The sequence below is a fragment of the Hyperolius riggenbachi genome, chromosome 3 (genome assembly GCF_040937935.1).
Source record: "Hyperolius riggenbachi isolate aHypRig1 chromosome 3, aHypRig1.pri, whole genome shotgun sequence".
Lineage (NCBI taxonomy): Eukaryota > Metazoa > Chordata > Amphibia > Anura > Hyperoliidae > Hyperolius > Hyperolius riggenbachi.
In genome coordinates this window covers 201,000,914-201,021,803 of record NC_090648.1, presented here as the reverse complement: position 1 = coordinate 201,021,803, position 20,890 = coordinate 201,000,914, and the positions used below count along the sequence as shown (strand labels likewise).

General features: G+C 43.9%; 1 protein-coding gene across 15 annotated transcripts in view; it reads right to left on the bottom strand.

The window, feature by feature from the left end:
- TJP1 (tight junction protein 1) overlaps positions 1–20,890 on the bottom strand; it is a 622,292-nt gene that overhangs the window by 421,922 nt on the left and 179,480 nt on the right. For all 15 annotated transcript variants that reach the window (XM_068275550.1, XM_068275551.1, XM_068275554.1 and 12 more), the window contains one exon: positions 12,351–12,483. In XM_068275550.1, the coding sequence (XP_068131651.1) occupies positions 12,351–12,483 (133 nt within the window). The remainder of the gene's footprint in view (positions 1–12,350; positions 12,484–20,890) is intronic.

The following is a 20,890-nucleotide window of genomic DNA, read 5'->3' as shown; positions in this document are numbered from 1 at the left end:
ACTTCTGTTGTGGGGATCGGGCCATTGAAGTTACACCCCGGATGAGAGCTGATCACTAGCTGGGGAGGACCACTCACTTGACAGCTGTATGAATCCTAGGTCACCTGCCTAAAGTTTTCAGAAGAGAATTATTCTGGAATGACTGCACTAAATGTGAACACTGTGGACCATATGCAATTCACTTTTTCTCCTAAGTCTTCTCCTAGGTGATATTTTTAAACTTGTCAATAAAATTCCCTTTAAGCTCCTAAAATGCAATGTTATTTTAAATAAAAGATGTAAAAATATCTCCTAGGAGAAAACCTGAGAGAAAAAGTTAATTGCATATGAGCCTGTGTGAGTAAAGGGCAGGCACAGTTCCCTACTCACCATTATTAACAATGACACATCTGGAAGAGCATAGTAGGCATTAACAGAGGAGATAGCTCCTTCAGTAAGTAAAAAACAGGCAGGCTAATCTAGGGCTTAGAGAAGCATAAATCGTCCTCCCCAACATTATCAGTGTGTTTACTCCACACAGGTGCCATAGACAAGCAAGCCTGGCCACATTTTTTATAGCTATAGAAAGAATTCCTGGAAGATTACAACCTTTTCCAAACCATATAGAGCATATTATGCAATAATCATCTCAAATGTTCAATCTCAATTTAAAAGAAGCCATATCTGTATACGAGAGTTAATCCCCGAGGTCCAATTCCAGGCAGAGATGTTTTCCTATGCCTGTGCAGGGAATCAGTGACAGAGCTTGTTTTTATCCATGTATAAGCTGCTTGAGCAGTTGATGTCAAATAAATCAGTTTTAAAGTACCTGATCATCAGGAGTTACTTCAGCAGCCACTGCCAGCAAGAGCACTGGCTCCCACTGCTGTAGACTGCAATGCTTTCACAGGTCTCAGTCTATCACATGTTCTGAATAGTACAATGTATACACTGATCATCAAACCACTGATAGGTGAAGGGAACAACATTGCTTCTCTTTTTATAATGGCATCTGGGATATAATACGTAGCAACTGAAGAGCCGGTTTGTGGATGTGAAATGTTGAAGAGCAGAAACAGTGTTAAAGGATATGAGTGACAATGACAAGCTCCAAATTGTGATGGCTGGACAACAGGGTCAGACCATCTCCAAAACAACAGGTTCTCTGTATTTCTGTGGTTATCACCAACCAAAATTGGTCCAAAGAAGGGCAACTGGCAAACAAATGACAGGATTATGTGTGTCCAAGCCTCACTGGTGCTTTTGCATACTGAAGGCATTCAAAAACATGGCCTGACATATCATTGCTATGCTGATGACGCCCAGATATATTTATCACAACTGGCATCACAGACCCTACTCCACAAATAAGCACATGCTTAGCTGAGCCTTAGGAGTGGATGAATGATAACTGAATAAAAATAAATGCTGACAAAGCTGAGGTTCTTGTTATCGAAGGTCAGTGCTGGACAGCAAAGCATCTTCAGTCTCAGCCAGCATCACTAAGGATAGGAGGTTCAGACCTGAAAACCTTAGACTTTGTGTGAAACCTGGGTGTGCTGACTGATGGGGAATTAAGCTTTAAGAATTAAATCTCCGATGTTGTGACACCTTCCTACTTTCACCTAAGGAACATTGCAAGGATTAAACACCTCATACTTCCAGCGGATCTTCCAACACCAGTTCATGTCTCTATCACGTCACGGATGGAGTACTGCAATGTACTCTATACAGGCCTTCCAAGCAAAGACCTGCACCACCTGCAATTAGTACAGAATGCCACTGTTAACTAGCCAACCCCGCCATTGCCTCATAGCAACCCTTCTCTCACTCCACTGGCTACCGATAAAATAGAGAATTCTGTTTAAGATTGGCTTATTGACATTCAAGTTCTTGCACAATCTGGGCCCTGGATACCTGAAGGGCTCAAAACCTTTGTAGACAGAGCCTTCTGTCATTCTGCTCCTACACTTTGGAACTATTCGCCACACCCAAACAAGACATCTCCATCCCTGGAAGCATTTACTGTAAGTCCAAACTGAGAAGCCACCTGTTTAGTCTGGCATTTACAAGCACCTGACTATTTCTTCTGTAACACAGTCCAGCCTGCAGCTCTGCATCTATGTGATTTTAGTCCTCCGGGAGAACAGCCTTTACAAATGTTATTGTATTGTATTATGTTTGGTTCAATCCTACAAAACAGATACTGGAGACAAAAATTCCTGCAAGACATAATACTGACCAGTGTCAGAGCTCAGTGTATTGAAGCTAGCTTTCATATGGGGCTGCCTAGATCCTCTGTTTTCATACTATACGATCTGAATAATGTGATTGAAAATATAATGGTTCACGAAAAATTGTACCACCCAGATGGTGTAAGGATCCTTCCTGTAGCGTATTCAGTCCGTTGCAGTGGAGCTGCAAACGGACAGTTCTGGCTTATCTGCTTGCATTCGGTTGCGTCATTTGCAATCGCTCTGCAGTTCTGGGCAGCTAAGGATGCTGTCATCACTCCACCAATTGCTTGTTGCAGCTGAGCTGCGGCCAGATAGGCCTGGATTTCCTGCATGCATGTTGTTACATAATACTGCATGTATTTCTTATGGGAATCCTTTGCATTCACAGCCAGCAAGCAAATGGTTATCAAGCCAGCTCAGGATTGAGTGATTACCATTCAGCTGCGTGGAGATTTGCATACTTGCATCCATTGGCTGATGCCAGCATAAAAGTCTGCCTCCCATTTCAGACCCCGCCCGACATAGCGTTCAGCTCTCTGTGTTGTCTTTGGGTCTATGCTGTGAAAGTTGTTATTGTAAATGTACAGTGGCTTGCAAAATTATTTGGCCCCCTTGAAGTTTTCCACATTTTGTCACATTACTGCCACAAACATGAATCAATTTTATTGGAATTTCACATGAAAGACCAATACAAAGTGGTGTACACGTGAGAAGTGGAACGAAAATCATACATGATTCCAAACATTTTTTACAAATAAATAACTGCAAAGTGGGGTGTGCGTAATTATTCAGCCCCCTTTGGTCTGAGTGCAGTCAGTTGCCCATAGACATTGCCTGATGAGTGCTAATGCCTAAATAGAGTGCACCTGTGTGTAATCTAATGTCAGTACAAATACAGCTGCTCTGTGACGGCCTCAGAGGTTGTCTAAGAGAATATTGGGAGCAACAACACCATAAAGTCCAAAGAACACACGAGACAGGTCAGGGATAAAGTTATTGAGAAATTTAAAGCTGGCTTAAGCTACAAAAAGATTTCCAAAGCCTTGGACATCCCACGGAGCGCTGTTCAAGCGATCATTCAGAAATGGAAGGAGTATGGCACAACTGTAAACCTACCAAGACAAGGCCGTCCACCTAAACTTACAGGCCAAACAAGTAGAGCGCTGATCAGAAATGCAATCATGAGGCCCATGGTGACTCTGGACGAGCTGCAGAGATCTACAGCTCAGGTGGGGGAATCTGCCAATAGGACAACTATTAATCGTGCAATGCACAAAGTTGGCCTTTATGGAAGAGTGGCAAGAAGAAAGCCATTGTTAACAGAAAAGCATAAGAAGTCCCGTTTGCAGTTTGCCACAAGCCATGTGGGGGACACAGCAAACATGTGGAAGAAGGCGCTCTGGTCAGATGAGACCAAAATGAAACTTTTTGGCCAAAATGCAAAATGCTGTGTGTGGCAGAAAACTAACACCACTCTGAACACATCATCCCCACTGTCAAATATGGAGGTGGCAGCATCATGCTCTGGGGGTGCTTCTCTTCAGCAGGGACAGGGAAGCTGGATACAGTTGATGGGAAGATAGATGGAGCCAAATACAGGGCAATCCTGGAAGAAAACCTCTTGGAGTCTGCAAAAAACTTGAGACTAGGGCAGAGGTTCACCTTCCAGCAGGACAACGACCCTAAACATAAAGCTAGGGCAACAATGGAATGGTTTAAAACAAAACATATCCATGTGTTAGAATGGCCCAGTCAAAGTCCAGATCTAAATCCAATCGAGAATCTGTGGCAAGATCTGAAAACTGCTGTTCACAAACGCTGTCCATCTAATCTGACTGAGCTGAAGCTGTTTTGCAAAGAAGAATGGGCAAGGGTTTTAGTCTCTAGATGTGCAAAGCTGGTAGAGACATAATCTTAAAAGACTGACAGCTGTAATTGCAGCAAAAGGTGGTTCTACAAAGTATTGACTCAGGGGGCTGAATAATTACGCACACCCCACTTTGCAGTTATTGATTTGTAAAAAATGTTTGGAATCATGTATGATTTTCGTTCCACTTTTCAATTGTACACCACTTTGTATTGGTCTTTCATGTGGAATTCCAATAACATTGATTCATGTTTGTGGCAGTAATGTGACAAAATGTGGAAAACTTCAAGGGGGCCGAATACTTTTGCAAGCCACTGTATAATGCCTTGCTCTGTATTGTCATGTCTGTTGGCTGTTTGCTGACCTGTAAGGGTCAGTGAAGTCCTTCTGATCCTGATAGTTAGATTCTGCCAGCACCACGTTGGTGACTGGTAGTATTCCTTCTAGCCTTGTTCTTGAGGACGATCTATAGCAGCGGTTGCCATTAGTTCGCTCCTACCTGTTAGTCTTGTCTATCTCAGTGTGAATGTCGCCGTCGCTGAAACAGCAACTAGATTGGCTGAGCATTCTGTCTGTCTGTTGTCTGTCTTGTTAATTGTCATTACTTGTGCTTTAGCTAGTGAGTTATTTGAGAGCTACATTTCATATATTGCGCATCAGCACGATATATATGTACTCTAGTCAGTCAGTATTGTATTATTGTAATATTGTATTGTGTACCGACCTTTGCCTGCCCTCGACTACGAATCTGCCTAATCCTTCCAATACGACTGACATCTAAATTAACGTGTATGACCCAAGCCTGTTACCGACTACGTCTGTTGTGTATTGTATCACATAGCATCTAGCCTGATAGGCGGCCCAGAGCTGCATTTGCTCTGGGCAATCTTGCTCCCTTGTTCATTACTCCTGTCCATCTGTGGAACCTCTTCCATTATCCAGCTCTTAGCCTTGTAGCGCTGGGTGGTCAGAAAGTATGACCCCCCCCCCCCCAGCATTACAGATGGAACTTGGTGCCAAGGAGAATTTAAAATTGCTTCAGTTGATTTACTGTAGTATGCGAAATTAAAAAAATGATAGCTGGTATATAAAATAACCTGAATAACTACGATATATTTTTCTTAGTTAAAAGCATAATCAAATGATTTAAAGAAAAATGAATGAACAGTTGAGGGTGATTCCTAGCAAATACATTTATGCCAGGGGGTACTTGAGAGGATGGAATCACAACAGGAGGTACTTGGTTACAAATATATTTTACAAAGAGGTTCATGCTGTAATAAGGTCGAGAAACACTGTTCTACGAGATGTTACACTAGTACAAATAACCTCTTAAGATCAAATGAGGTAAGAGAAAAAATACCTAGACACTTATATGTAAAGATATTCCATGTACTCCAAAGCAGCAAAGAGTAGAGTCAATTGATATTTAGTATGCAGGTGTTAATAGTTTATGGTTGCCTATTAAAAGTGGATAATGGATTTAAATTAGTTTTAAAAAATATCTGGGTAAAAATGATAAAACAGCATTGCATGTTGGTGATAAATGGTGTCGAGAGCCCCCTTTCTTAGGGGAAATTGTTTCATTTAGACATAGATGGCTTCTTTCACCCTTTCTGCAAGCCAGTTTCTTCTCTATACAAAATGAGCACCCCAGTATAGGTATATCCCAGAGTTGTGACCAGCATATTCACACCTCCTTTGCTTGGCCACGCACTTACATTGCTGGGTCTCCCCTATGCACTTACTAAACTAATTTTATTTTGTATATTCTGTGTCCTGTATGAATAAGAACATTCTCAAACATCCTGATTGAGGTTCAAACACTTCCTTTTGTTATTTTAACTTCTTCCAGATGGCATTGATTGAAATCTACACCCCGTTTGTGTCCTGTTATTACTGCCAGGGCATAGATTTCAATCACTCTCATCATACATCTAAAGGTGGCCACACACAATACAATAAAATGACCTGATTTTACAGCAAGTCGAAAGCTTTTTTTTTCATTAGACTGAAAAATCTGATCGGATTTCACGTTTTTCTTTTTATCGATCTGGAATGCTGGAAATTTGTCTTAAATTTTTCTAAAGAATGTATGGTATGTGTTAGATTGTCAATTTATTAATATACACACCCTAGCAATTTTCTCAGAGTTTCCAATAATTTTTATCATAATTGGGGAAAAATTGAACATATGTGTGTGGTACATTGGTCATATTTCTGAAATGTTACAATCAGTCAGAAAAATTGATTGCAATTCTTAAATTGAACAGATATTTAAAAAATGGTATGGTGTGTCGCCACCTTAATGTATCAAGAACAAAAGATTACAGAGCACAATAATATATCTGTCTGGTGACTGGTATGGAGCATGAGAGCGTATGTCATACAAACAGAGATTCCCACAGATCAGGAATCAATAGCCAGAGGTAGATAAACTCAGGCATGGCGCCGACCAATCAGTGAAGAGGGTGTGAAGAGCCTGCAGGATCGTTAGGCTCCGCCCTCTGCACGTTTTGTCGGAGGAGTGGAGAGCGGGAAGGATGCTTCATGCTTGTAAGGCAGGGAAGGGAGAGAGGAGCAGGCGCTCTGCAGGCAATCGTTCAGCCTGGCTCCCGTGACTATAAAGTGGAGCGTACTTCTAAACAGTGGACCTGCAGGAGGGCCCTTTGATCTGCACATCATGCTGCTAACAGTAAGTGCCAATCGACAGTCACGGGCGAAGCCACGCCCCCTGCCGCGAAGTCCCGCCCCTTCCATCATAGGCTCCGCCTCCCCACCCAGTAAATGTACTGCTCACACCCGGTAAAAGCCTGCCACAGCAATAGTGTGTGGCAGCCCAGCAATATTGTGTGGTGCCTCTCTAAAAACTGTAGCTCCCTGTAACTTCCACCCTCACACCTGACAGCACCCTGTGATCTCTCCCCCTTCCCTAGCAGCACCCAGTAACCTCTCCTTCCACCCCCTAATAGTGCCCTGTGAACCCCTCCCCCACACACACACATAGCAGTACCATGTGACCTCTCCCTTCACTCCCAGGCTGTACCCTTTGACCTCCTCCCTTTACTCAGCAGCACCCAGTGATTTCTACCCCCTTAGCAGCAGTCAGTGACCTCCCACCACCCACGGCAGCACGCCCCAGTGACCTCTCCCCCCTACCCCCAGCAGCGCCCAGTGACCTCTCCCCCCTACCCCCCAGCAGCACCTAGTGACCTCTCCGCCCAGCAGCACCCAAGTGTCCTCCTCCACCTCTTGGCAGCACCCGGTGACCTCTTCCTACCCCCCAGCAGTATCCAATGACCTTCCCCCCCCCCTCCCAGCAGCACCCAGTGACCTACATCCACTCCTCTGCATCACCCAGTGACCCCTCCCTCTAGCAGCACCCAGTGACCTCTTCCTACCCCAAGCAGTATCCTGTGACCTCTGCGTACAACCCCCCCCCCCTCCCCCAAACACCCAGTGACATTTCCCCATACCTTGGGAGCACCATGTAACCCTTTCCTACTCTTACAGCAACTGCAGTGACCACCTCCCACCCCCACCCCCATATCTGCCTCAACCGCACTCTTCCCCTAGCAGCAGCCACAATGAACTCTCACACCTCTCAGCAGCACCCACAGGTGAACTTTCTCACCTTGACGCCTCCCACAGGGGTCAGGATATCTGTTTGATCTGTGGGGGACAGAATATCTGCATTTGATCTTTGGGGACATGGAATCTGCATTTGATCTGTGGGGGACAGGATATCTGCATTTGATCTAAGGGGGGACAGGATATCTGCATTTGATCTGTGGGGGACAGGATATCTGCATTTGATCTAGTGGGGGGGGGGATATCTGCATTTGATCTGTGGGGACAGGATATCTGCATTTGGTCGGGGGGGGGGGGGGGCAGGATATCTGCATTTGATCTGTGGGGACAGGATATCTGCATTTGATCTGTGGGGGGACAGGATATCTGCATTTGATCTGTGGGGGACAGGATATCTGCATTTGATTTAAGGGGGGGGGGTGTTTGCATTTGATCTGTGGGGACAGGAAATCTGCATTTGATCTGTGGGGGACAGGATATCTGCATTTGATCTGGGGGGACATGGTATCTGCATTTGATCCTTGGAGGATATGGTATCTGCATTTGATCTTTGGAGGGCAGGATATCCGCATTTGATCTTTGGGGGGCAGGATATCTGCATTTGATCTGTGGGGGCAGGATATCTGCATTTGATCTGTGGGGGCAGGATATCTGCATTTGATCTGTGGGGGGCAGGATATCTGCATTTGATTTTTTGGGGGGCAGGATATCTGCATTTGATCTAGGGGGGGCAGGATATCTGCATTTGATCTAGGGGGGGCAGGATATCTGCATTTGATATATGGGGGACATGATATCTGCATTTGATCTGTGGGGGACAGGATATCTGCATTTGATCGGGGGGGGGGGCAGGATATCTGCATATGATCTGGGGGGACATGGTAACTGCATTTGATCTGGGGGGACATGGTATCTGCATTTGATCTTTGGGGGGCAGGATATCTGCATTTGATCTGTAGGGGGCAGGATATCTGCATTTGATCTTTGGGGGGCAGGATATCTGCATTTAATCTGTGGGGGGCAGGATATCTGCATTTGATCTTTTGGGGGGCAGGATATCTGCATTTGATCTTTTGGGGGGCAGGATATCTGCATTTGATATATGGGGGGCAGGATATCTGCATTTGATCTGTGGGGGACAGGATATCTGCATTTGATCTTCGGGGGGGGGGGCAGGATATCTGCATATGATCTGGGGGGACATGGTAACTGCATTTGATCTGGGGGAACATGGTATATGCATTTGATCTTTGGGGGGCAGGATATCTGCATTTGATCTGTAGGGGGCTGGATATCTGCATTTGATCTTTGGGGGACAGGATATCTGCATTTGATCTTCGGGGGGGGCAGGATATCTGCATATGATCTGGGGGGACATGGTAACTGCATTTGATCTGGGGGAACATGGTATATGCATTTGATCTTTGGGGGGCAGGATATCTGCATTTGATCTGTAGGGGGCAGGATATCTGCATTTGATCTTTGGGGGGCAGGATATCTGCATTTGATCTGTGGGGGGCAGGATATCTGCATTTGATCTTTTGGGGGGGCAGGATATCTGCATTTGATATATGGGGGGCAGGATATCTGCATTTGATCTGTGGGGGACAGGATATCTGCATTTGATCTGGGGGGGGGGGCAGGATATCTGCATATGATCTGGGGGGACATGGTAACTGCATTTGATCTGGGGGAACATGGTATATGCATTTGATCTTTGGGGGGCAGGATATCTGCATTTGATCTGTAGGGGGCAGGATATCTGCATTTGATCTTTGGGGGGCAGGATATCTGCATTTGATCTTTGGGGGGCAGGATATCTGCATTTGATCTGTGGGGGGCAGGATATCTGCATTTGATCTGTGGGGGACAGGATTAAAACATTAATATTGTAGCATTTCAATGTCATGATATAACCACTTCAGTCCTATCCTAACAGGCGGTAACATATTTGCATATGCCATAATGCTTGTGAAAAAGTATTCTGAAATGAATACCGTTTTACTTGATAATCTGATCCTGAAATGTAAAGGGCATGATACCTTAAATTGTTCTGTGGGGACATGATGTTGGGACTTGTAGTGAGGGTGCTGTTTTTGAGGTGCATAGCTTCAGCATGTGCTGTATGGCAAACCTAGGCAGTTGCCCAGGACCTGGAGAGAGTCTAGGGGCCTGGCGATTGCTAGCTCCCACCAAATCTCCCTAAATAAGCTAGGTGACCATCAGTGAAGGGCAAAATGTGTTATCTTGCCTAGGGCCCCATTTCATAGTTATGCTTTATATCCTCTATGGCCTAGTGCACACCGGAGCGTTTCCGCTGCGGTTTGCGATCTGCTTGCGGGTGCGGATCTGCTAGGGTAATGTATTTCAATGGGCTGGTGCACACCAGAGCGGGAGGCGTTTTGCAGAAACGCATACTCCCGGGCTGCAGCAGATTTTGGATTGCAGATGCGTTTCTGCCTCAATGTTAAGTATAGGAAAAACGCAAACCGCTCTGAAAAACGGCACTTCAGAGCGGTTTGCCAGGCGTTTTTTGTTACAGTAGCTGTTCAGTAACAGCTTTACTGTAACAATACAGGAAATCTACTACACCAAAACCGCTACACAAAACCGCAAAACGCTAGCTGAAACGCTACAGAAAAATAACAAAAAGCGTTTCAAAATCTGCTAGCATTTTGCGGATCTGCTAGCGGTTTTTGGTGTGCACCAGGCCTATTAGTCGACCTAAGCCCTTTTAAAAACGTCTCTAGGTCTGTCACCGCGGCATGTCAGCGCGCATGCGCCCACCCGGCCCTCTTGCTTGTCCTCGTCCTGTCCCAGCGGCTATCAGTGTGGCACATGGGTGGTAGCGCAAAAGCACTGACATAGGGACATGGGACACAGAGACGCTTGCCAATTATTATATAGGATAATATGTGTATTTATTTTTTATAGTGTGGGGGGGGGAGGCGGCGCACCACAGGATTTCTTGCCTGGAGTGACAAAAAGGCTAGAAGCGCCCCTGGAAATATGTATGGTCTGGTGAGTTTGGAGCAACAGCAAAATGCATCTTAAAATTAAACTGGGCCCCAGGCTTACCATTGGCCCAGTGACCTGACCAATGAAAATCTTCCACAGGAACAGTTCTCACAAATCTAGATCAATGGACCAATGAGAAGTCTTGCCAGTAAACTTTAAATCCTTTACTTCAGCATTACAGTAGCAATGAGGAAGTGCATTTGTCAGGAGGTCTTCAGTCAAGGTGTGTAGAAGACCCCAGAGGATTGCAATGATTGGAACATGTAATTAGAAGAGTTTTATGGCAGAGAACAATAAAAGGACTTAAAAAAAAAAAAAAAGAAGGAAATTAACTGAAGGAATTTGAAGGTGTCCTGAATTTTTTTTTATACATTTAATTCTTTGCAGTAATGAGTAGCCCGATACTTCATGGAAAGGCAGATATCTGGGAGTGTCTTTGTTAAAGGGGCTTACAGATTCTACAAGTCACTCCGAGGTGTTAAAAAGGCTTGGGCAAGCATGGCCACTTTTTTTTTTTTAATTTATAATAAACTTTCCACAAAAAAATAAACCATAAACATAATATACAAATTAATAAAGCAGCAGGCAAGATTTGATGCCTGGTACTGTGGAAAGCAAATATAAATCCCTGATCAATACACCTTAAAGAAGTATCCTACAAGTAATTCTGATGTGTTTGGTATACCAAACAAATAAAAATTCACATTAGCATCACAAGTGTTAAATATATATATATATATGGATCTGCTGGTAAAGTGAGTGTGGTGCAGACTGACAATGAAGCTGTGATTTTTCCATTTGGAATTGCATCAGACCCCAAGTATTTCAACTCTTCTCTGACTTTTATGATTGAATATTTTATTTTAGGGGAGTAGCTCAGAAAGCAGTTACGACAGAGGTTTGGTATTGTAGCCAGAAAATGGTAGGGCCCATTCACACTAGCTAGCGCAATTGTAACCCTATGGCAGTGATGTCACTGCTGTGATTGCCGAGTTCGCAGGCATTTTGTGATTAACGGCAATCACAAACCGTGTTGCCTGCAGCATTTTCTCACAATTCTGGAGGGAATGCTATAGAATGCTTAACAAAAGCGCTGATCGCGATCGCTCTGAATTGTGAGCGTGTACAGTGATTTTACCACACTAATCGCGGTAAAATCACCCGCACAAAACGGTAGCGCTAAGTGCTACCATTTTGCCAATTTCAAGTGTGAATGGGCCTGTTTGTTAGCTAGTTGGAGAGCTTTCACTTCCTGCCGCCAGTGTAGCTGCACAGGAAGAGAAGGGAACACATGCCATATTCAAAATAATTCCCTGCCCAAAGAGTACTGATGGTTCAGCTTGGAGCATGGCTCTGTTTAATTGAAGCATTAAACAGCATTATATGCATTATACATATAAGAAATATACACCTCCAGCCTGCAGCATATGTAGACTGTTCACCAATGTAGGGAACACAATTAGTAAACCCTCCATGGTTCAGCCCTGTCCAGGCAAATCAGCACATTATTGTGAATAGGCAAATTAATGCAAAGCAGCAGCATGTTTGCCAAATGAAGTCATTTTCCAGAATGTGGATTTTGATGACATGTTTGTTTTACTGCAGATACAACAGCAATGCACAGATGTGAATGATAAGCACATCCTCAGAACACTTACATTGAACTCGCAGAGATCCACGCTATCCAGGCTTTTGCTTCTGTGGATCCGGCCTTTTATTCTCCGTAGAGATGGCTTTCCTTGGCTAGTACTGGAAGTGGCGGCATTGGGGTTCTCCGATGACGGGGTAACCCTGAAAGACAGTCAGTCATATTGGTTGAGCTAACAATTTTTTAAACAAATTAAAATAGCAATAGCCCAATAAGACTGGAAATTCAACTGAATAATTAAAACAGAGCTATACTGAAAGAGAGATGATATATAGTTAGATACAACTGCAGTGACTACAATGGCATTCATTTCCTGATCACACGATCAGCCTATCACCTCAGAAACAAAAAAGTTTAGGTAATGCTACTTATCCCGGGTGTCTGCTATTAACCTTTACTTCAGGGGATATTTGCCTATTTGTTTGTGCTTATCTATTGGCATATGTATTTGTGCTCATTGCTTGCAGCCATTGAATCTTAAACAAATTCATACCTCATGGTCACTGTTATATCCATATTATGCTGGGATTACATGATACTTTTTTTTGTAAGAATCGTTCCGATAGATGCCTTCAATGATAAAATTCTGACATGTCCGATGTTCCGCTCGATTCGTTTCCACACGATTTCTTTGCGCGCCGAATCGAACGCAAAAAACGTATCGTGTAATCCCAGCATTATACTCTTGTACTTTGTGTCATGTAGTGATTTATGTACAATGTGCATTCACCCTCTATATTGCTATTACTGATTATACCCCTGTGTTTGTGTATGTCATTAAGTTTGCATACTGCTTGCTTTTGTAATGTTAAAACACAGTAATGATTGAATTTATAATATGAATAAAAGAATCCCCTTGGTGTTTGGTGTATGTGTATTAAGAAGGGGCACTAATCTTCCTTTACGTGATGCACAGATCCAGACCAGCCAGACTTCCTGACCCCTGCCACCACCATAAACAGCAATCTACATGTTGGAACTGGAGAATTTAGCAATGTAGAAGGTGGCAGGTCTGTTGAATTCTGTTTTCTTTAGCAATCTAATTCTCAATCTGATTGAGCATCTGTGGGACCCCCTGGAAAATCAAATCCGACTCATGGAAGCATAGTGGTGCAACTTACAGGACTGCCATGATTATTTCCTTTTAAACAATGCACATTGCCTGGCTGTCCTGTTGAACCTCTGCCTCTAATACATTTAGCCATAGACCCTGACAAGCAAGAAGATCAGATACTTGACTTAAAGCGGAACTAAACTAAGAACTTCCTCTCTGCTGTAAAAGATTAGCCACAGCATGATAACTTTTATGGGGAAAAAAATCTTCATTACAATGTATGGAAGTCCTAAAAAAGAGCACCTCCATTCTATTTGCAGTTGCTGATAAGAACTATTTAGACACTTTTATCTGGCTAAACAACCACAGAAAACACAGAGCAGTGAATTTCTTCAGCAGTTATATGTGGAATAAAGACTTTTTTGTGTGGTGTGCAAGAGTTCGGTCTGCTTTAAGCCTGACTGGATCTGCCCCATGCTTGTTACAAGTGTGTGATTCAGACACTACTGATGCATAAATGATCAGTAGGACTGCCAGGCATTTGGTATTGTTTAAAAGGAAATAAATATGACAGCCTCCACATCCCTTTCACTTCTGGTTTCCTTTAAAGCAGGGGTCCCCAACCCCTGGTCCATGACCCAATGCCTGTCTGTGGGACATTTTGAGCCAGTCTGCGGGCCTGGCCTCTCTTTGTATGTATTCATGCACAGAAACAGACACCACAGCGTCACCAGGTGGCGCTGTACTCTCCTTACAGTCGTCGGAGTCGTACAAAGTACACTGCAGCACAGCTGACACAGTAAGAAGACAATGGCACCACCTGGTGACACTGTGCTGCAGTGTATGAATACAGAGAGAGGTTAGGCCCGACGGCCAGGTTACACAGGCGCACTGCAGGTGCAGAGCCCTGTGTGCAGTCCTGCCACAGTCTCAGCACCAGCAGCCAGAGGAGCATTTCCATGGACTACTGCATCCTTCCCAAGCCCACTCACCCAGACTTGGTCACCTCCAGCCTCAGAAGCCTCACCATGTCCCAGCCCTGGAGCTTCCCAAAAGCAGGAAGCCTAGGGGAAATGAAGGTTGGTGGCACTCCAGGCCTGCAGACCGACTCACCTAATAATAAAACTGCTCTGCCGCACTCTGTACCAAAATACAGGAGGCAATTTATTTGGGGTTTTTTTTTTTTGGGGGGGGGGGGGCGGGCTTTGGGGGTAAACCCTGGTCCAGTTAAATGTGTTAGTATGAACTGGGGACCCAATTCCATTTCCATTCGCCTGCACCTCTCCCTTACCTCCCTGCTCTGTTACCCCGACACATCGCCATACCCCCCCTTCCTTGGTGATCAACTTAGCCGCACACTGTCAAAACCATCTGCACTCCCCACCCAGCAAAATATCCTAACACATCCAATCCCACAAACTCCCACCCTGCCCCGGTAAAAATTCATACTGCAAAGCGGCCCTTAGATCAAAAAAGGTTCCCCAACCCTGTCCTCAAGACCCACCAACTGTACATATTTTGCAGAAAACCACAAACATTCACAGGTGAAGTAGTAAGTGTCTCGGCAGAGCTGATTAACTACCTCTGTGGATTTCTACAAAACATGCAGTGCTGGTGGGTCTTGAGGACAGGATTGGGGAACACTGCTTTAAAGAATTCACTACTATCGCCTTGGTGCCCGATACCACAGGGCATATTCACAGGTTTTGTTGAGTTCATACCGCCATGGTTCAGAACTGTTCTGGTAGTGCGAGGAAGGCTAACACAATATTAAGAAAATGGTTTGAATGTTTTGACTGATCATTATCCATATATGAGTTGGTCAGGGGAGTTGACCATTGTGGGGCATGGAAGAAAGTCGTGTTAATCTCACTTTCCCATCTCTACCTAAAAAAAAGCTGTATTTTACATAAAATAAAAAAGCAAGTGCATACTAGAAACAACCCAGTGCCAGATATGGCTGAGACATTTTATGAGCCAAAGTCATTATTCCCTGTGGTGTAGAAATAAGACACCCAGTTCTAAAGCCAGGAACAAGGAAGATCAAATATGATCACTCTGCTTCATATACAATGTGACTTCCTGAATATGCTGGATTGGAGAAACTTCGAATGCGGGATTACTCACACTGTCATAAAGCCATCTTAAGAAGACAATGGGTTAATAATAATACATCTAAAGCTTAGTATACCTTCCAAGTAACAGACTAAGTATCACTTAGCGTAAGTAGATTTATTTGACACAGTAATGTCTGCAGGAAGTAGAAGACTAGACTGTACTGTACATTAACGAAAGCATTGACAAACGGCTTTTCTACAAATGAATGATGTAATGAATTGCGGAAAACAGCAAAGCGATGGCTGTCTCATTGTCAGCCGTGTCAATAGGGATAAGAACATGACCTCACATGTCAGTGGTGACATCCAGAATTCTCAATACAATGCACTGACATCCTGGAATATTGCAAAATCACATAGGAAGTATGATAATACAATGCACTGACATCCTGGAATATTGCAAAATCACATAGGAAGTATGACAAGAGTTTACTTCATCGATTCTCAAAAGGGTAATCTACTCTTACAGCTCTTTAAACCACATTTTGCCTGATTTTAATAGACTGCAGACTCCTTCCATAAAATATTACCAATGTGAGGCGCTACAGTGTCCAGCCATAGAAATGAACAGTGCTGATTGGACAGAAATCTAACAAGCTATCTTTATTGGAAACATTTGTGATGAAAAAAATCACCATGCACCAGGAAACCCAGAGCGCTAAGGGCATAGTCCATACAAACGCAGATGACCTGGGATCTACCTGGATACAAAGTAGCAAGACTGGTTTATTGCATAATTGCGGTACCAGAGCTACAGAAGCATGACGTTTCAGTCACAGAGGCCTTTAGCTAATTTGCAGCAGTCTTGGTATTTTAAAGCCAGGTGGCGTCCCGGGTCAATTGCTTTTGTATCATTATTAAAAAACCCTTTTCATTTGACTCTTTAGTGATAATTCAGTTTACAAGTCTGTGAGCCTGTAAGCCTACGTCCACTTTCTTGGAATAAAAGCAGTCAGATGAATTCATCTGGCTCAATCTATATGTGTGTGTATTTAATGTACCGTATTATTTTATCTCCACATGTCTCAAAGAAGCTCCCAGCCTTTAAAGAGGCACTGCAGTGACATATAGTAGAATGCAATATATAATTCAGGATACCCACGTTACAGTAATCTTCCTGGTTTCAACATGAGAAACATTTCTTTAGCTATATATTGCTGTATATTGGTATGTAGCCCTTCCCTCCCAGTAATGTTTAGCCTAGGCTGTTTAGCTATGTGGAATTATCCTCCCAGCATTCTGGGAGACCAGGTATTATTTCTACTGCCTACAGAACTCTTAGTAAACAAGCATACCACAGAGATGCACCTGCTGGCAGTAAAGATGTTGCCACCTGTAATTAATTTCAGAATGTAAATCGAGGTGGGGAAACATTTTACAATGGGCAAACACTAACTTAGGCCCCGTTCACTTTACAAACGGCCATGCGTGCGGAACGCAACGCATGCGAATGAACGTTACCCGCTTTTGTACGCGTTGCGAGGCTGATCCCATCACTAAAGTAAATGGGACAGCCGCGCGTTTTTGCAAAAAATGCGTGCAGCATGCGTTCCCGGACTGCATGCAGTGTGAACATCAGACAGTGCACTCTATGCACTGTCTGATGTCGTGCGTGTCGGCCTCCTGCACGCGTTTCCAAAACGCGGCTGGAAACGCGTGCAGTGTGAACGGGGCCTAAATGAATATTGTAAAAGAAAAAAAATATTTTAACTACAGTTCCCCTTCAAGGCTTCCAGAATACACCTAGCATTTGGCATTTTGAGTGTGATTTTTAAGCTAGGCAGGAGGAGGAGGGGACATCCGTAATTGAAATGTTTGACAGGAAGTTTTAAATCAGGATGATACCATTTTATTGCCTAACTTTAAAAGATAATTCAATTAAATATCAGACTGCGCTAAGTTTAAATTTGATGAACCAATTTATTGTATAAAATTAAAATTAATTAAATAAAATAGCCAATAGCTAATATTGAATATTCCTTTAAAAGCCTTGCTGACATTGGACCAACTATTTGGTGTCTCAGCAAGCTGCTGCTCCCAAACCTGATCTGTTGAGAATCAATATCCCTCAATATGGGCCTTATTAATTGCTGTATAACAGTGAGTATCTAATCTTCATAGAAGTTGAATTACTATTGCTGTTATATTGATATCCGTTTGGCTCACAGAGAGCAGATATATATCGTATTGTTGAAAAGGAATCTCTTGCAATCTACTGTAAATTAATTTATGATCTAATATTAGTTTGATAGCAGTTTCCTTCCAGCCGGCGGCTAGCAGTGGGAGAGTCTAGTCGTGCTGAAAAGTTCTTATGTCGGGCTAGCTCGCCCGGCTCCAGTTACTGACGTAGCGCTGTGTGGATAAAAAGATTTCCTGCCAGAGTCCCGTCTCTGGCTGGCAAAGCTCCGCGTTCTGTAGTATGGCCACACCTCCTTCCACGTGATGAGTGACGTCACTTCTCAGGAGCCTATCGCTGACGCGTTTCGAAACTCCTGAGAAGTGATGTCACTCTTTGCCAGCCAGAGACGGGACTCTGGCAGGAAATCTTTTCATCCACACAGCGCTACGTCAGTAACTGGAGCCGGGCGAGCTAGCCCGACGTAAGAACTTTTCAGCACGACTAGACTCTCCCACTGCTAGCCGCCGGCCGGGGCCGGTGGGATTGAGCAGCTCCTCAACACACATCCTATCCTATCCAACTAAGAAGACGCTGGGACCGTGAGTTAACATCCAGGGAAACCCCTGTCATATGATTATGCAAATGCTTTGCACACTCTGCTATAATTGAAATACAATATCCTGGAATATATGCTTAGCAAGAGGATTAAGGACTAACTCTTCTGATGCAATAAGGCACTAGCTCTGGGACACTTGCTAAAGGATTGATTGCTGGAAGGAAACTGCTATCAAACTAATATTAGATCATAAATTAATTTACAATAGATTGCAAGAGATTCCTTTTCAACAATACGATATATACTGTATCTGCTCTCTGTGAGCCAAACGGATATCAATATAACAGCAATAGTAATTCAACTTCTATGAAGATTAGATACTCACTGTTATACAGCAATTAATAAGGCCCATATTGAGGGATATTGATTCTCAACAGATCAGGTTTGGGAGCAGCAGCTTGCTGAGACACCAAATAGTTGGTCCAATGTCAGCAAGACTTTTAAAGGAATATTCAATATTAGCTATTGGCTATTTTATTTAATTAATTTTAATTTTATACAATAAATTGGTTCATCAAATTTAAACTTAGCGCAGTCTGATATTTAATTGAATTTTCTTTTCTTCTTTTTGGGATTGGGATACCCAAATATCTAGACTCAGCAGCAACATTTAATTTTAGGCGCAACACCATTCGTAACCTAACTTTAAAAGATGTAGGCCCTAGTGCACACCAGAGCGGTTCGGCAGCGTTTTCAGATCCGCTTGCGGGTGCGGATCCGCTAGGGTAATGTATTTCAATGGGGTGGTGCACACCAGAGCGGGAGGCGTTTTGCAGAAACGCATACTCCCGACCTGCTGCAGATTTTGGATTGCGGAGGCGTTTCTGCCTCCAATGTAAAGTATAGGAAATCCGCAAACTGCTCTGAAAAACGGCAGTTCAGATCGGTTTTGCAGGCGTTTTTTGCTACAGAAGCTGTCAGTAACAGCTTTACTGTAACAATATCAGAAATCTACTACACCAAAAATGCTTCCCAAAACCGCAAAATGCTAGGTGAAACGCTACAGAAAAATAAGAAAAAGCATTTCAAAATCTGCTAGCATTTTGAGGATTTGCTAGCGGTTTTTGGTGTGCACCAAGCCTTAAAGAGGAAGCTTTCATGTCAATACTGTATATCAGTTTTTTCAAACTGTTTCCACATATATAGGGCCTGATTCACAAAGCGGTGATAACTCAGTTATCACGCCTAAAAGACTTTAGGCATGATAACCTTTGCACTAGCAAAGTTATCACCGCTTTGTGCTTAATTCGCGCGAAGCTCCCGCGTGCAAAGTTTTGCGCGTGCAAACGCGCACGTGCGCGCGCAAAGTCCCATAGGGTTTAATGGGCGCTTCGCGCGAAGCACGGTGCGCTGCGCGCGTAGCGCGGTGTGCTGCGCGCGCAAACCTTTGCGTGCGGGACTTCGCGCGAATTCCTTCAGATCACGCCTAAACTAAGTTTAGGCGTGATAAAGGGCTTTTCACAGGCGTGCAAGGTGTTTGCACCGCTTTGTGAATCAGGCCCATAGTCTGAAAAGTTACAAAGTACAGCTTGCATACATTTGAACATCAGATTCATATGTTTTATTTTGCTGATATAAATAAGTGTCATTAAGGTTCACTGATTACAACTGGACATCAAAAAGCTTCTTGAATGGTTTCCTAGTGCATAAAATGTAGGGAGGCATTTACAACAAATAGATAAGGAACTTTGCTTACTTCCCCCATGCTAGGATAGAGCCTGACCTGGAGAGATTGTAAATCCAGAATTCCCAAGATAAGTTTGAAACAGCTGAACCAATACTTATTTTAGACCGAAATGAAATGCACAGTAAAACCCCCATTATCCGGCACCAACGGAGATTGACTGGTGCCAAATAAGTGTAGTTTCTGGTTGCTTGAGAGTCAGTTTTAAAAATAGGCCTAGTTAAAGAGAGTCTGAAGTGTTTTAAAATACCTGTTTTTATGGAGCAGGCCGCTTCAGCATTAAATCCAAACTGATTCGCCCCCTTCCCGTGGCAGAACAAGGTCTTAATCACCCCAAAATCCCCAGGGCAAAATTCAGGGCTCCTTCCTGATAGAGGCACAGCTTTGTGCAGTAGCTCTGCCTCTGCTTCAGTCAATCTCCGCTGATCTCCGCCTTTCCCCGCCCCTCTCAGTCTTCTTTCACTGAGAGGGGTGGGGAGAGGCGGAGATTCATTGGACTGGAAGCAGAGCTACAGCGCAAAGCTCTACCTGCCCCGGGCAGCAAAATCCACGACCTGGAAGTTTGCCCCGGGATTTGGGGGGTATAAAAACATCGTTCTGCCGCGGGGATGCGGCGAATCAGTTTGGATTATAATGCTGAAGTGGCCTGCTCCATAAAAACAGGTATTTTATAATGCTTCAGACTCTCTTTAACCTGCCTGGCGTTCTATTAAGATCGCCAGGGAGGCTGCGGGAGGGTTTTTTTTTAATAAAAAAAAAACTATTTCATGCAGCCAACTGAAAGTTGGCTGCATGAAAGCCCACTAGAGGGCGCTCCGGAGGCGTTCTTCTGATCGCCTCCGGCGGCCAGAAGTAACACGGAAGGCCGCAATGAGCGGCCCTTCTGTGTTTCGCTTACCTCGTCGCCATGGCGACGAGCGGAGTGACGTCATGGACGTCAGCCGACGTCCTGACGTCAGC